The sequence below is a fragment of the Natator depressus genome, chromosome 2 (assembly GCF_965152275.1).
Source record: "Natator depressus isolate rNatDep1 chromosome 2, rNatDep2.hap1, whole genome shotgun sequence".
Classification (NCBI taxonomy): domain Eukaryota; kingdom Metazoa; phylum Chordata; order Testudines; family Cheloniidae; genus Natator; species Natator depressus.
In genome coordinates, this window is record NC_134235.1 from 38398248 (window position 1) to 38415239 (window position 16992).

The 16992-nt window shown below is 39.1% G+C and overlaps 1 protein-coding gene across 1 annotated transcript in view; it reads right to left on the reverse strand.

Annotated features, from left to right (window-relative positions):
- VPS13B (vacuolar protein sorting 13 homolog B) overlaps positions 1 to 16992 on the reverse strand; it is a 913989-nt gene that overhangs the window by 117845 nt on the left and 779152 nt on the right. Inside the window, exons 37-39 of the mRNA XM_074944046.1 lie at positions 11262 to 11464; positions 3985 to 4192; positions 3493 to 3677 (exon numbers count right to left, since the gene is read on the reverse strand). Of these exons, the coding sequence (XP_074800147.1) occupies positions 3493 to 3677; positions 3985 to 4192; positions 11262 to 11464 (596 nt within the window). The remainder of the gene's footprint in view (positions 1 to 3492; positions 3678 to 3984; positions 4193 to 11261; positions 11465 to 16992) is intronic.

Below are 16992 nucleotides of genomic sequence, written 5' to 3' on the forward strand. Positions count from 1 at the left end.
CCGAAAAAGACACAGACCACGATCAAGGGCTCAGAGTTGTTCAGCCAGAGGACAGACTGTGTTCTGTACTCACTGAAGGATTCAAAAGCCACCTTTTGCTCTCTGGGGATATACACTCCATTACCGGGACCACCTCAAGAAGTGTGGACATATCGAGAGTCCAGAATGCACATCAATGCCCTGAAACTATGGACAATACAGAAGGCATGCAAGTCCTTTCTTCTGTTCAACCACTTTCACCATGTCCTGATAATATTTGGCCAGGAAGGACTGGCCATTAGCCCCTGCAGGGAAGCAATGGAGTGTGACTTTCTCACACAAGGTCAAGCCTTTTGGGGTCCTTGTGGCTACTCTTACTCAACTTTAACTTTTATTGTACCATTGACACAATTAAGGAACCCCGGGCTGAGGTGGGTGTAGAAGTACTCAAATCCTGGGGCAGGTGCCTGGTACCACTTCTCCACCCATTTTGCAGCAGGACCAGAAGCTCACAGACATCATATAGCTTATGGATTTCTTCAATATGACTGATTTTTCAATCACCAATGTCTCAACAATCATCACAAGTAGCTCCTGGAACACTTGAAGTCATCGTGTGCCAATGATACCGTTTCATCAAGTAACAAAGATGAAAGGCCCTATGGCGGTAATACAGGGGGCTGGTGCTGCTCTGTCCCTGGAACTCTGGCATAGGTGGTCAAGCCAGGAATGCTGACTGGGAGGGTAACCTCTTCCTCTTCTTTGAGTGTGGTGGAAATCAGCTTCCTGATGCCTGAGTTAGCGGGACCAGGTAATCTAGTAGGGCCATGGTGTCATGCTGTAGGAATAAGACTGGCTTGTTGGTTATTGGTCAGTCCAGGGTTATTCCTGATGGACAGGTGGTGGCTGAGTCCTGTAGGATAAGGTGTTAGTTATCTCTATGATATTGATCACTGACCTCAGAGAAGGCGGCTCTCTACTGGATGTTGGGAAAATGTATGCCACAGTGATGGTGAGGAGAAGTAGACCTCCTCCAGGGTAGTGCCAAAATATACAGTGTTCTCAGTATCAGAATCTTTACTGGTGCAGGTAGGTGTTTTGGTGCCAACGGTGATCTTCGTCCTCTGGGGTCATCCTCCTTGGTGGGCATGAACACTGATGGGTGCATCATCAAAGCAGGGGTTCATGCTGGAGGAGTCTGCTGCACTGTAAGCTACTCCTTTTCCCCAACCCTCGATGCTATGAGGTACATGGTGGATTTATCTTCAGCGACCATACAGTATCTGTCCTTATGGGAGGACACTGAGTTCCGTCTGGAATCTCTGCTTCTGTTTGGAGTGGACCTTTTTGGAGCCAGATGTAGGCGCTAGAGGAGGTGCACCATTTTCAACTGCTGAGGACAGTTTTGGTGCCAGTGGTATCAATATTGGTACTGGTACTGGGTAGCAGTGCCATCTTCTCTGTACTGGTCTTTGGTGTTGCTTTTCTGCTAGATGGGGTGCTAAATGAAGCTGGCTTGTCCGAAAGCACAACTCGAGAACTGATCTCAGGGTCTGATGACACCTTCATGGAGTGTCCCAGAAGATGGAGGTTTAGCTTTGCATCTTGCAACTTACACATTCTCATGGAGAATGACAAGCTGACAGAGAATCTGCTCAGTATAGGAGATGTCCCCACGCAGGAGAGAAACCTGCTATTTCCTTCTTTCAGTGGGATTAGTCCATCACAGGATGAACAGGGCTTAAATCTTGCCATGTTAAAGGATGCTGTACAAGAGTGTATGAGGGGTTCTAACCAGTTCAGTTCAAATGGATGGGAACAGTTCATGGCAGTCAATACAAAAGATGAGAAATAGTTCTGAAGATTTTCCCAAAGATTTGTAGAGGTTTAGCAAAAGCTAAGAACTAGTGGGTTGAACAATTGCCAGGTTCCATCTCACTGCCACCCGGTAAGAGGGAACTGAGGGAGGGTTGCAGACACCTTGCCCTTATGCCCTTGTATGGGAACACGAGAAGGCACAAAGTATATACGTGTAACCCTGGTTGTCGGCGGGTGGGATCAAACCGGGGACCTCAGTGCATGAGCCTCTACCGCGTGAGCTAAAAGCCATCTGGCCATTAGCTAAGGCTGTAGTTTTTTTTAATCTCTTTTTTTAATCTCTCTTTTTAAGTGGTCTCAGTGCCTCTAGATGGAACAGAACACCATATCCAATTTAAAAATGTGTGTGGGTTACATACACAGCCCCCACAGACACTGGTATTCAAAAAACCTCCAGTCTTACATGCATGAGGGATATGCACAACTACAGTGGGAACCACACTGGCGTACTCAATGGAGAACCTACGTTACTATATATGGCTAAATTTTTTAAGTGGTACATGTGGAATTTTGCCCACAAAACCTACTAACTATAATGGGATTTATGCAGCAGACTTCTTGCACATTGCTTTGAAAATATAGTCTTTAAGGTCTGCAATTTGAAGGTTTTCACATGGACTGAACGGAGTCCTCAAGAAAGTGCATGATAACACCATTTTGATCTTTGATGAGACCTCAGGCCAAGCTTAGTTGATTTCTTCAATTTAGTTCTTAATCTTCATACAATTTAAGGATATTGAAACTTGCCTCTCTAGAGGGCAAAGAAATTGGCAGGATACCTAAATGATCTCACTAACACTTTGTGCAGTATAATGATATTATATCATATTTCTGTGGGAGATTAACCTGATCCATAAGTTAATGCATACTTGTGCATAATTCAATTCTTAAAACAGAAACTCTTCCATTACAGTTATAACAATAACAAAATAAAATGTAATACCTCTCACTGACTTGGAAAGGAGGAGGACATTTTATTTAATATCATTTGCAATACTATTTCAAAACTGAATAATAAGCAGATCTAAATAAGACAGAAGATGGCTTGCAGAAAGAGGTGAAAAGTAAGAATTAAAAATATTAATGAATTCACAGTTGAATAAATATCTATATAGAAATGCAGGGAATAAGGGAAATAATAAAGATGGATTACAGTAGAGAGTACAAAATTCCTAATAATGTATTTTGGGGAACAACAGGCCTACTAAATAATGAAAGAGCAATGCAGTTGGCAGATGCAGGAACACTACTAGGGTATACAGCCACACTCCATCTGAACAGAAGGAGGCAGACAGTGCTCCTGAAGAGGAGATCCATGGATTGGGGCAATAGGATTGGACTGCTCTAATCAACCTCCCACAGCAAGAAGATAGAAAACCAGAACTGCTGAGGTTTGCTGTAGTTTATGACGCTGTGGAAAAACCTTCACAGGTAAATGGTAGGAAACACTGTTGGATTCATTTTAAATTAGCAATGTGTTTAAGCTGCAAAATTCACCTCCCATTGACTTCATTAGACCCCTATTGTTTGTTTTATGCACAATTTTTACTAACAGCAATTTGTAAAACACTGAATAAACTTTATGATAACAACATTCTCTTTTGTTAATGAAAGTAGGAATTCCCAATTACCAACCTGAAGAACATCTCCAAGGTCTGCAGTGCTAATATCCGGATCTTCAGTTGTATTAAAAGGAACAGGAGTTATTCTTACAAGGGTAAGCACTCTGGGTTCTGGATATCTCCATAACATTATTCCCGGACTATCCTCAGTTTCATTGTAAAACACAACTTCATAGGCACTCGGCAGTTTCTGTGCTTCTGTCAAATGAAAGAAAGCTATAATTGGTTATGTAATTTCTAAAAAGGAACAGGCTGGTTTATGAGACAAAAGTATTTAAAAACAAATCTCTTACGATCAAAAGGAGAGAAAATAAAAAAGCAATTTCCCTGACTTTTAAAACATTGCAGCTAAATGGAAAAAAATCAAAAAGACGTTGATGCAACAGATGTTATTTTCAATTGCTTTACCAAAAAAGGTAAAGAACTTCGTAATAGATAAGTGATCTTTAAAAGGTTACTATTGTACTTACTTTGTAATTTAAAATAATAATAATATTCTTCCTACCTGCATCTTGTATGTACTGGAACAGGCCTGTTCTCAGATCATCTGACGTATGCTCAGTTTTTGAGGTCTGATTCCTTTCCATAGGAGACCGAGTCTGGTATGTTTGATCAGAGATCAGCGTTTCCATCTTGCCTTGTTCAGTAAGATACCCTTGCAGAAGTTCATGGAGAAGAACTAAACAATTCAAATGTTCTTGACCCCAAAAGACCTTATTAAAAAAATAACGAAAAGAAAAAAACAGAACAGATGACAAAAATGTTGCTTTAAAATATGTAATTATTTTAAACAAATTAACAAAATAAGTAAATAAAATCAATAAAAATAAAAACCTATATAGAATCATAGAATATCAGGGTTGGAAGGGACCACAGGAGGTCATCTAGTCCAACCCCCTGCTCAAAGCAGGACCAATCCCCAATTTTTGCCCCAGATCCCTAAATAGCCCCCTCAAGGATTGAACTCACAACCCTGGGTTTAGCAGGCCAATGCTCAAACCCCTGAGCTATCCCTCCCCCCAATATCTTTTTTTTGCTGCATATGCTTCATATACTGTAACTTTCTGCAAACCTGCTAAATGGCAAAAAGATTCTAGCATGCCATTTGATAAATCTGTCTTTTACTCCAGTCTAAGGTATTCATTTATTTTTATTATTTATTTAGTACCCTAAGCATACTATGCATCTCACATATATATAAAATAGACAGGCACTGAGCTCAAGTGTTTAGAATCTAAAGGCCTGCTTTGCACTTACTGTTGGGCATATTGCTTAGTGCTGGGAGTAGTCCTCCTGAGTCAGGTTTTAGGATAAGCTTATGGGGAAAGTAATTTTAACGTTTCAATTGTTCAGAGCACGGTGTTATAAAATGGGGCACTTAGGAATGTAATTCTTTGGAGAACATTAGGTCTGGTTCATTGAAATTGTCTTTGAGTGATATATATGTTTGGCAATAAGTTTCCATGGTAGAACTTTTAGTTACTGTTTTTATGGGTTTTCTTCCTTTCATTTATACTTTTTCATTACACTTAAAATTGGTGGACAAGAGAAGGAAATTAAGATGGAACAATGCAGAGAATAAGATGAAACCCCCATTATATATATTTAGTGTTCCACGTTTTCAGTTTTTATTTGTAAAAAAAAAAAATCTGGGAATTTTTCAGTGTTTATTTTCCAAACATTAAAACTGGTATGAAATATTGTTATAAAAAAAAACCCTTGGAAAAAAGAAAAAACAAAACTTTCATAATATACATTTTACTGAAGTATAATATAAAGCTTTTTTTATCTACAAAGCTATTTTTTGTCTTTCAGAGTTAGTAGGTTTTCCAGAGATCCTGGTTAGTGTACACTATCATAATTTTCTTCAAAGTATCCTCACTCATGTTGAGCCTCTTGCTGTCTTAGAGGTAGTCCAACTTCGAAAATAAGCAATCTGCATCAATGGATCCAGGGGGTACACTCAAAGTTTGCCGTGCCACTTTGCTGAATTTGGGAAGTGCATTTTGATGACTGGTCTAAAAAGCCAGCACATCCAGTTTCACATTGTCAGGATTAGGTGTGTTCATGTAAGTGGTAAGTTCCCCTTTCAGATTTGAAATTTCATCTTTAGTGGCAAATGGTTGAAATACTCTGGCATAATGGTCGTAGTTTGCTGCAAAATTCACTTTGAGGAAGGGGTGAACACCTGGATGACATTGCAAAAAGAATCTTTGGCACCAAACACTTTGGGCTTTAGATTACAGGCCACAGTCATTACTGAGCATTGTGTTGAGGTTTTGAATGCTTTTTTGATTTTCTCGTGTTCTGGAGTTGGAAGGATATTCAGAAACAGCTGCGTTTTCTCACTGTATGTTTCTCCTGCAGCTTTTGTGCTATACTCAGCTGAGATTTTGGTTGTCAGGATCCAGTAAATGTCTGTATTGGCAAATGTGCTGGCACTTGGTGGAGAAAACTCCAGTGCTTTCTGTGTGTCACACAGTGATCCCAAGTTTTCAGCAATGAACATTACAGTGGTGCACAGAATCAGCAGTCATTCTGGTTATTTGCCAGTCTCTTCAGAGTTTTTACTTTAGAACCAAACAACTCCAGGTGATCTAGGAGATGCATTAGCACAGTCCACACATTATTTACATGACAGGCAGCAAAGTATAAGCTCATCCACCGATGTGGCACAACAGGGGTAAGTAACAGAGGCAGTCGGCTCTGCACTTGTCTTGCACTGGGTAAAACAAAGCTTTCAACTTGTTCACATGCTTGAAAACAGCCCCAAATCCAATGATGCAAGATTTCATGTGTTTCATTTCTTCTGTAACAGTAACTGACAGTGCAACATTAATCAGATGAGCAGGACAGGTAATATGTAGCAGCTCTGGTTTCTGATTGAGTTTAATCTCCCGTGCAAACTTAGCCATGTAGGAAGCAGAATCTCTGTTAGTTGTGGCCACATTTTTCCAAAGTAGTTGGTACATCTCAACCATGTCGGTTATTGCTGCCTCAACAAAACAGCTGTCAGCAGAGCGGATGAATGTCACATCAGCACAAAACAATGCAGGTTTATTCACTTTGAAATAACAATATGAAAACAAAAGGCCAAGAATCGGATGGTCCAAAACATCAAGAGACTCATCAAAAATCAGACTAGACACATTTCCATCAATTTGTTCCATCAGTTTAGATACTAAAGCATCATCATTTTCTTTCAGATACTTACAAGTGAGGTTATCTGCATAGGAAGGGTTTTTGCTGCTGGACAGTGTTGTTGCACAAAGTCACCAATACTTCCCTCTGCAATTAACAGCGGCTGTCCGGCAAAACGAAGAGCACCCACAAATTCATTGACACAATCGTGCTGTGTCCTCTACTTCATTAAAGCCCTGGTGAAAACGCCTGATATTGATTGTTTATCCCAAAACTCATTATCTTCCTTAAACTTCTTGTGTTGCTTGCTTTTGACATGCTCCTTTATTCAATCAGCGCAAGCACTGACTTCAATGCTGCAGTACTTGCAATGCAATGAATCCTCTTCACTTCTGTATTTACTTTTCTTGACAATTTCTAAGCACTGATTTTCTTGTTGGTATTCAGGCATAGATTTGCATTTTTGCCCCAAGTTTACCTTTTTCTTATCTTATCTATCTTTATCTGTGGAGGATTGATTGTTTAAATTGAGCGCCGCAATAAACGGATGCAAAGAAATAGGTGGGCAGCATTTCCTTGTGAGCTAGTCATAGCATGATATTAACGTTGTTTGATTTTCCAACCTCCACTGTGTGTATTCTGTGTTTTACTCTGCAGAACTGCTTCAGTCTTAGAGCTGCAGGACTCAGCAATCACGTAAAGCGTTAGTGTTTAACAAAAATATGTATCTGAAAAAAATATTGAGTGGATTGATAAATGGGTGTAAGTCCGTAAAAACAGAACTCCTTTAATTACAAAACCTGGTAATTTATTGGTGAAAATTGGTAAAAACTGAAAATGCAGAACAGCCTTAAAGAGTTGCCAGTGAACAGAAGTTAATAAATAGATAAACGTGAATTATTTTATTTATTTAGATTTATTCAAACACACAAGAGATGCCTTTCCATAGTCTGCAGCCATCCTTGACATATCTTAAAAACATATCACAAATATTACTCTAAAAGTTCAGCAGTAAAATTCAGTATAACTCACTGCCAGCAAACCAGGCAACTTTAAAACTCAAATCCCCTTCACCCTCCAACAATTCTCCAGCAAGTCTGGAAGACAATCAGATTCAGGCTATTTTGGACCTGGGGAGGTGCAGGTTCTGAATCATGCAGTTATTGACACAGTAGTCCCTCACTATCCTACAATTCATGAGCATGTGCTGATTAAAAAAGGTCTAATAAACCTAACACAGAGGATAAAGAATAGCAGCATGAAGTAAATTTCACAATATTTCTTGGGAGAGAAAGACCTGGATATGTTGCCCAAGCAAGAAACCACATAACAGTTATGAGTATCTTATTCCTAGTATTTGGTTTCTTTGGAAGGTAATCCAGTTCTCTTCTCACCCATAAAACCATCAAAAGAGAGAGCAGTGTGGTAGAACAGTAATGGAAAAAAAAAACAGAATAAGAAGGTGGGAGTGACATCATGAGAAAAGGAAAGAAGAGAAGTTTAGAGAAAACAGGGAGGATTAGTGAAAGTGAGAGAACATGGGGAAAGCAGAGACACAGTATAGCAAAAATAGGTGGTGAAATAATAGACAAAACCCCAGACCCAAATTCTTGTCCTCCCATTTCCTTGCTCTTTCTCTCATCCTCTCCCCAGGAAGGAAACTGTGTGTATGTAGTGCAGTTTTATTTTGGTAGGGGTTTTTGTTTGTTTGTTTGTAATGTACATGCTACCATGTGTTTTAATTGAGATTCAGATTTAAATCCAATCTTTGCAGCTCAGGACTCTCTTTATAATGGACTCATAAGGATAAATATACTTTACATTTATTTTAAATATAAAAATGTTGAGATGCTCAGATACTGTGGTATCAGTACCTTAGAAAGACAGACAGACATACCATAACCCTGAATCCCAACAATTTTCAGTTTGGGGAAAGGATAGATTAGGATCTAGATCCACACTTCCATGGGGGAGGGCCCATCTTCAGAACGCACTGCTGTTGATTTGAGCAAAGTTTGAATTTGGATGAGATCTCAGTTAGATGTTCCCAAATTTTAGGGAGTTGCATGTTTAGGGTTCCAGTTCAGGCCATCCTTTATCAAAACATTCAGGTGTGTAGAAAAAAATGAGGAAAATACACTTTAAAATTCTGAAGATACATAAACCTTTTCAGAAGAAGGCAAGAGAAAGGCAGAGAAGTGAAAAAAAGTGAATTGACAAGGTTTAAAAAAATGTTGAAAAGATTTCTGCAATGTTTGTTACATGTTAACTGGCTCTGCATGGTGAATCATATAACCGTGAATGATATGTAATCCCAGGTATTTGAACACTAATATGTCTAATCCTATCTGGGTACTTTCGGCAGGCAGCAAGTGCACTGGGGAACGAATGGATCAGTCTTTCCTGGCTGAGAGAGAAATTAAAGAACTGTTCCCTTTCGCCTTGTCAAGCAGTACTGCATTTCTTCATTCACACTGCTGTCTACAGCAATCCTGCAGGCTTGGACAAACCAGTGACAAATTGATGACAAAGTAATTTTTCAACAATTGCCCTGACATATTCCCAGAACCCCCTCTGCATCTAATTTAAAGAGATAGCCGGTCTAATCCGTGCCACATCACTCAGAATTTAATTGAGCCCTGGTCCTTGGAATTCCAGTGTTGGACCCAGTGGAATATCAAGACACCAAAAACTAGTAGGCTATCTAGAATGCAGTATCTCAAGTATTTGTCTGACACAATGTGGTGACCACCAATGATTCAGGATTCTAAGTGCAGAAGTGTACTCATAGAGAGAGAGAGAAAAACAAAAGCAACCTTATCTATTGATTTCATCACAGGATGAAACCACCAGATGGTAGGTCAAAAGTCTGCAGTTGGTGGGTGGAAGGAACAGAGACAAAAGATCTTTTCACTATGAGTACAGAAGCAGGAAGCCCGAGGAGACCTAAAAAGACTTGCAATAAAGCTGGCTGAAAACCACATTTTCCCTTCCTCTGCAGCCACACATAAATTGTGGGAGAAAGTATGGCCTTGTGGAAGTAGAAAGGCAAATGGTCCTGAATTGGAAGTAACCTACAACTACGAATTGTAAGTGTACAGGAGAGGAAAATAAAGACTAAAAACAGAGACACCTGACGGAATGGTCTGGAGTATTCAGTAGTAACATTTAATACTCATACTGCAAGGAGGAGGAGAGCGCCTTACAGTCAAAGCTGACGACAGAGTTTTTTGCCTCACCATGGTGTGGTAGTGAGGAAGGATGGTCTTGTGATTAAGGCACTGGCCTGGGACACAAAAGACATAGTTTAATTCTTTGCTCTGCCCCAAATTAAGTGATTTTCTCAAGGCTGCACAGATAATCTCACTGTGCCTAAATTCTTCATCTGTGAAGTGGGGATAAACAATTCCTTTCTCCCACTCTTTATCTGTCTTGTCTATTTAGATTGAAAGATCTTCAGGGCAGGGACTCTCTTTCTATATGTGATACAGAATCTAGCACAAAGAGACACCAATATAATTTGGGACGTTTAGGTACTACCATAGTACACATTAATGATGGTGCTACATGAGGTCATATTTAGAGCTTGTCAAATTATTTGTTGTGAATGATTAATTGTAAATATAGTCCTTTTTCATTTTGCCAACATTTACAAACTGATCCAGATTTCTGCAAACATTTTGTGTATAAGTATTTATTGAACAGTTTATGTGCTGGAGTTTATTTATTTTTAACATTTGGTGCTTGTAAATCTTACTGTAAATATGTGTGTATCTTGTCCTAATTATATTACAACCCTCTTGCTTATGTTATACAGAATCAGAATTCATTTCAAAAACTCCTCTGTTTCTTGGACTGTTTCTTGTAATTCTTCAAGTTACGGACACATTTAACTGAAGTGGCAGATAGCATGTAAAACTGAGTGTTAATTGCCACAAACAACAATTATCAATTACTCCCCTGAGAATTTTTTGTACGTTTTAAAAAATTGAAGTGCATTTGTTAGAGCTGTCCCAAGGCATTACGCACGCATACACATATGCACGCACACAGAAAACAGAACAGGCTCCCAAGTGTTAAGTGTTAGTAACCTGATGCAGTACTTTTAAGGGAACACACACATACAGCTACACTACAGTAAAATGGCCTGAACAGTTCTTGTCAATACTCTATGCAGTTTTGTTTAATCAGTAGTTTCACATAAACACACACGTCTTTTAAAATGTAAAAGTTTTCAAATGTGGTGAACTGTCTCATGATGCAAAGCTTTACAAGTTTTCTGTGCAGTTTAGACAGAGAATCAGAATTCAAGGCAAATTCGGTTATATATCAGAACCATAAGAAAGGCCATACTGGGTCAGACCAAAGGTCCATCTAGCCCAGCATTCTGTCTTCCAACAGTGGCCAATGCCAGGTGCCCCAGAGGAAATGAACAAAACAGATAATCACCAAGTGATCCATCCCCTGTCGCCCATTCCCCGCTTCTGGCAAACAGAGGCTAGAGACACCATCCCTGCCCATCCTGGTTAATAGCCACAGATGGACCTATCCTCCATGAATTTATCTAGTTCTTTTTTGAACCCTGTTATAGTCCTGGCCTTCACAACATCAAAAACATATACATCAAAAACATATACAGACCTGTATCAGCCCTCCTCTGAAGTCAATATGTATTTTTGGAACGGATTGCTCTGGACCAGGATTACCACTGTGCTTACACCACTTAGCTTCCACATTGACAGAACAACAGAAGGGGCCTATCAGAGCTCTGCTTCTTTCTTTGAAACTTGTTTTAAGGAGAAAATCATTTATGTCAAGAACAAATGATGATCCATGAATTACACCTGAAGAAAAAGGAAAAATATATCATTTAGCTTAGGGGTGTGTGTGTTTTCCCAAGATATATATTGTCTAGAAATCTATATTGTCTCTTGAGGCTAGATTGTGAATCCTTTACTCTTATTGGTGAGCAATTATTCACACATGCAGTCCCATTAACTTCAGTAGAACTTCTTCTGTGAGTAAATGCCTCATCGATGTAACTAAGGCATTCACAATCTGGCCAGACTGCTTTTGGTTTGTTTTCAGTTTGCTTTTCCAACATATTTGAGTACACTTTATATTGAATTCTAGTTATGGAGCAGGTATGTTTCATGCACATTCCTTACAAAGTACTATTTGCCAAAACATTATGACTTTTTACATGTGTGAGTATTTTAAGTTTTATGAATAGAGACATTTTTCATTAAACTATGCAATTTTTTCAAGAGTATATTAAGAATAAGAACAGCTGCTACACTTATTATATTCTAAACTGATAGGAAATAACCATTTTGAATTATTCTCTCTGCTTTCATTCTGATTTCTCACTATAATATATTGCCTGGATAGAGTCTAGAGTTCTTAACATGAATAAGGTTTTTGCTTGAATTCAACAACTCGAAACAATCACAGTAACTCAAAATACATAACATGTGTTTACTAAAAAAATCAATTAAACCAATCTTTTCACATCATAACCATTCATAGTGGACAGAGTATTATAAAACCTTTAGAATCATGGAATCATAGAATATTAGGGTTAGAAGAGACCTCAGGTCGTCATATAGTCCAATACCCTGCTCAAAGCAGGACCAACACCAACTAAATCATCCTAGCCAAGGCTTTGTCAAGCTGGGCCTTAAAAACCTCTAGGGATGGAGATTCCACCACCCATTCCAATGCTTCACCACCCTCCTAGTGAAACAGTGTTTCCTAATATCTAACCTAGACCTCCCCCACTGCAACTTGAGACCATTGCTTCTTGTTCTGTCATCTGCCACCACTGAGAACAGCATAGCTCCATCCTCTTTGGAACCCCCCTTCAGGTAGTTGAAGGCTGCTATCCTCCATACAGTTTCACAACCCTGAAGTGGCCCTTGGGCCAAAAAGTTTGCCCACCCCTGAGCTAGGCTGTTCTCAGTGGTGGCAGATGACAGAACAAGGAGCAATGGTCTCAAGTTGCAGTGGGGGAGCTCTAGGTTGGATATTAGGAAAAAATATTTCACTAGGAGGGTGGTGAAGCACTGGAATGGGTTACCTAGGGAGGTGGTGGAATCTCCATACTTAGAGGTTTTGAAAGCCAGGCTTGACAAAGCCCTGGCTGGGATGATTTATTTGGGGTTGGTCCTGCTATGAGCAGGGGACTGGACTAGATGACCTCCTGAGGTCTCTTCCAACCCTAATCTTCTGTGATTCTATGAAAATGATTTAATAAAACAAACTGTACCTAAAATCTCTCTACTCTTTAGGATATTTAGATGCAAAGCACTACACTAGAGGCTGGGCTACATTTTTCTCTTTTGCTGCTCATTTTTGGAATTGTCATTGAGAATATTGAATTTCACCATTCTTAGTTCACAATGCCTACAGCTTATTTTTGTAATGAAATTTGATACTTACAAAAGATGAAAGATTAAAGAGGCCTACAGCATACAGATGTTTCAAAGGACTGTACTATTTTGAATTTTCAAACCTTTGCTAGAAAAAATATCCCACTAAAATGGAATTCTATTCTGTGTACAATGTAAACATGCCTGGTTTAAATATGTGGGGAGGTTTAAACTTCTCTGATGAACCTCTTTCAAAATCCAGGAAAAATCTGTCTATGTCCTGAGACTTTAAAGTATAATGCCAAGAATAATTTTACAATGTAATGATCTATAGTTTCTTCAGAACGTAATTTGTGTTATGGAAGAAAACACATAATGGACCCAATTCTTTTCTCAGATGCATTTTCACAGCTTCTGTCAATTCCAATAGAAATACTAGAAAAATCCAATCTCACCTACATAGCTACAGAGGTGCCATTGTAGTGTGGTGTGTTTTGAACAGAGGGAGAGTGGGTCACACACTAGAAGTATGCATCCTCTGGGCAGCATGGAGCTCACCTCTGCAGAGTTCCATATGGTGCAGGGTGCAGAGTGCAGGAGGCATGCAAGATAGGGTAGGACTGGAGGGTCTAGATATTGTGGCAGAGGGTCTAGAGAGCTACTTCAGCAATTGGGCTGAAGTACCCTCCATGGAGCTACTTTGCAGTCTAGGGAATTATTACTTAAAGTTCTGAGATGGAATCCTAGCCCCATGGCAGTGAACAGGAGACTTGCCAATGACTATAACAAGGCTAGAATATCAGATTTTGCCTCTGGATAACTCAGTCTTGGTGCTGGATCCTGGATTTGGCCCTGTGTGTGAACATCCAAAACAAGAATTTGGCCTCATTTGATGAGGCTCTTTCGAGATTAAAAAAATAATTAACAGGAGAATAAACCTCAATAAGTATGTTTATAGTATCAATAAGACTACATCTTCTTCTTTTGTTACTGTTTTTGATGATAAACACAGCATATTCAGTAGAACAGTGAACTGACAGCAACATACAGTATACAATATAAAAGCTCTTAGCCCAAGAAAATAGTTTCTTTGGTTCTTTTGTTAATTTAGTTATTTTAAGGAGCACCAAAATCAAAATATTTCATGTTTTCAATTTTTTTTTGCACTTGTCTGATGACATTTGGTTCTAAAACGCAGAAATATACTTTTGTGTAGATTATTCTCACAATTTGTAATACGGCAAAAGTGACCTGCAAGTTCAAGGGTTTTTTTGTTTTTGTTCTTAATATGAATTATATGTAGGGTTACGTGCTGAGTGCTCCACACAGCAAAGGGAAGAAAGACTTTCAGTACGGAAGATATTTTAGCCACACTTTTTACCCCATTGGTCATCTGGAATTACCTATTGTCAGACATTGTAGTGTGACGCATTGCAGCATGCACTATGCTGGTGATTATCATTAACTAGGGCCCACAGCAGAGCCAGTCTCCAGGTAAGTGCAGCTGGCCTGTAGTAGGCTGCCTGATGGGCTACGCCACCTGTTTGGTTGGAAGAATCAGCACTAGCAGATCAGCTCCTAAGTCCAGCAGCAGCAGCAATTCAGTGGCTGCTCAAAGCATTCGCACGCAGCTATGACAGCTCTTGTGTCTGCCTGTAGCCTTGCTCCCAGCCCTGCTTCTGCATTGGCCCCAGCCTTGCCTCACTCCAGGTAACTCAGCTCTGTCCCCACAGCTCCAATTCCTGGCCTATGATTCTGGCTGTGACCCTTGCCTCTGGCACCTGGCCTCTGACTCCAGCTCTGAGCCTGGGCTCCGATTCTTGGCTACCAACTCCTATTCTAATCACTAGGTCTGATTCCCACTCTGACCATTAGACATGCCTGCTGCTCTGGCACCTAGACAAGAATGCCCAAGTCATGTGACAGTGATGTAAAAGCCACTACAAAACCTGGCTGTAACGTAGAGTTGATTTACAAGGATTATGCAGATTGTTTTTTAAATTACACAACAGTTTCACAAAATATAAAATGTAAATGATACTAACCACTCAGCACATACCCAATGTTTACTGGTCCAGATTCACTGGTATGCTCTGGCTGCTTTGTGTTTCCAGTTCACCTGGATTTATGACTGCTTGTGTAGCTGGACTTCTACTTTGCAACCAAAGTGTAGCAGTGAATCTAGCTCAGCAATTTTAAAATAATCGCAAGTCAGTTGTAAAATAGAAACACCATCCTTAACTCACTCCATTGGGCCTAAGTATTGCAGTTGATATGTGAGATCACACAGCACTGTTAGGTTCCTCTGATAGATGACTATATCATAGACAAAACGTATGCACAATAGAATGAACTAAACATGAAACTTCAAGGTTGATACCGAATTCATGAGTTGAAGGCAGATGTGAAATATTTTTAGACCTTTTAACACTTTTAAAACAGTCACGTAAAAGAGTTACTTCATGTGGTTCAGTGCCTACATAATATTGTAATCATCTGTATGATAATAGATAGATTGATTGATTCCTCTTTCCAACTGCTATATATCCTAGTGAGAACCTGAGACACAATCATTAATAAAGAAAAAGACATCTTGATGAATTTCAAACAAGGTAATTTATGTTGTGCAAAACAACTGCATGGGTTACGTACCACAAATACTAGAGGAATTTCAGGGACTTGGGCCACAGTTTTATTTATTTTTTCTTATATGGAACCAGAATTTCTCTCTTTATAGGCAGGACATTATATCCTATTTCACAGCAGTTATAAATGATCTTTTTTGGGGTGAAATGAATCTTACTATATAAATCAATATGCATGTAATGAAAAAAAAATGCAAAGAATAGTCAGATAAACTTGCACAAAGGGCAGTCTTGAGAGAGCTAAGAGAATAAGTACTTAAAGAAAACAGATGAAGACTGGCAGACAGGTAGAAACTGCAAAAATAAGTGAGTGAAGAGATGTATGGGATTTAGGGAAGCTTCTTTCACTGGAATATCACTGCAGTAGAAAACCCAGTAGGCTGCCATTAGGGGAGAAGTATACTCACATTCTAAGGGAAAGGGAGTGAAGAAATACCACTGTAACATCAGTATGCACAGGGGTCTTATTTTAGGATTTCTAAGCACCATATTGAAATACAGAGCAAGAACTGAGCTCATGAAGCTCCTTTCCTCTTACTGAATAAGTCATCTTGGAAAAGTAAAAAACTAATTCTCCTCTTCTGTGCTCCCCTCCCACACACTGCTTTCAGCCAGCTCTTTCATGGATCTCTCTCAAACATCTTGTGTAGAATTCTGCCTTCAGTTTAAACAGATTAAATCATGGTCACCATTTCAAGTGAACTTGATATGGCAACATACAGAAGTAATATATCTTCATAAACGATTGTTGTGAAATGCAGAAGTTAACTTGCTCTGTTTGGATTATTGCTTGCTGAATAGTGACATACTTTTCAGTGAGTGCAATAATTTAGCTCTAGGAACAATTAGTTTCATGACTTTTAAAATACATCTTCAGGAGACTAATAAATGTGAACCACTTGCTTTAGACAATGTTTACCAAATGCTGCCAACCCTCCATTGTCAGGCTCCACTCAGATCCTTAATAGTACTGCAAAGCACTGCCATACTGACTGAGCAAAATGAAATTTAAATCAGGCTTCTGTATGTCATTATAAAAATTATACTATGATGACACATGCTAGAAGGGCATATCCAGGTATTTTTTTATACAGCTGGAAGTAATCTATGACTACTTGAAAAACTGCAAGCATGCGTTAGATACTCTCCAGAAACGATTTGCATAACTGTTAAGGCTATTAAAAAGTATGATAACTATTAAAAAGAATGCTGTGTACAAGAAAACTTCCTATAAAGACAGAGAAAGCTTTTAATGTTCAATCATATCATCTTTAAATATTTAATGTCACTGACTTGATTTATACTAACACAGACGCTACAAGGACACTTGACAGGGTCATATATATGGAGCCAAAT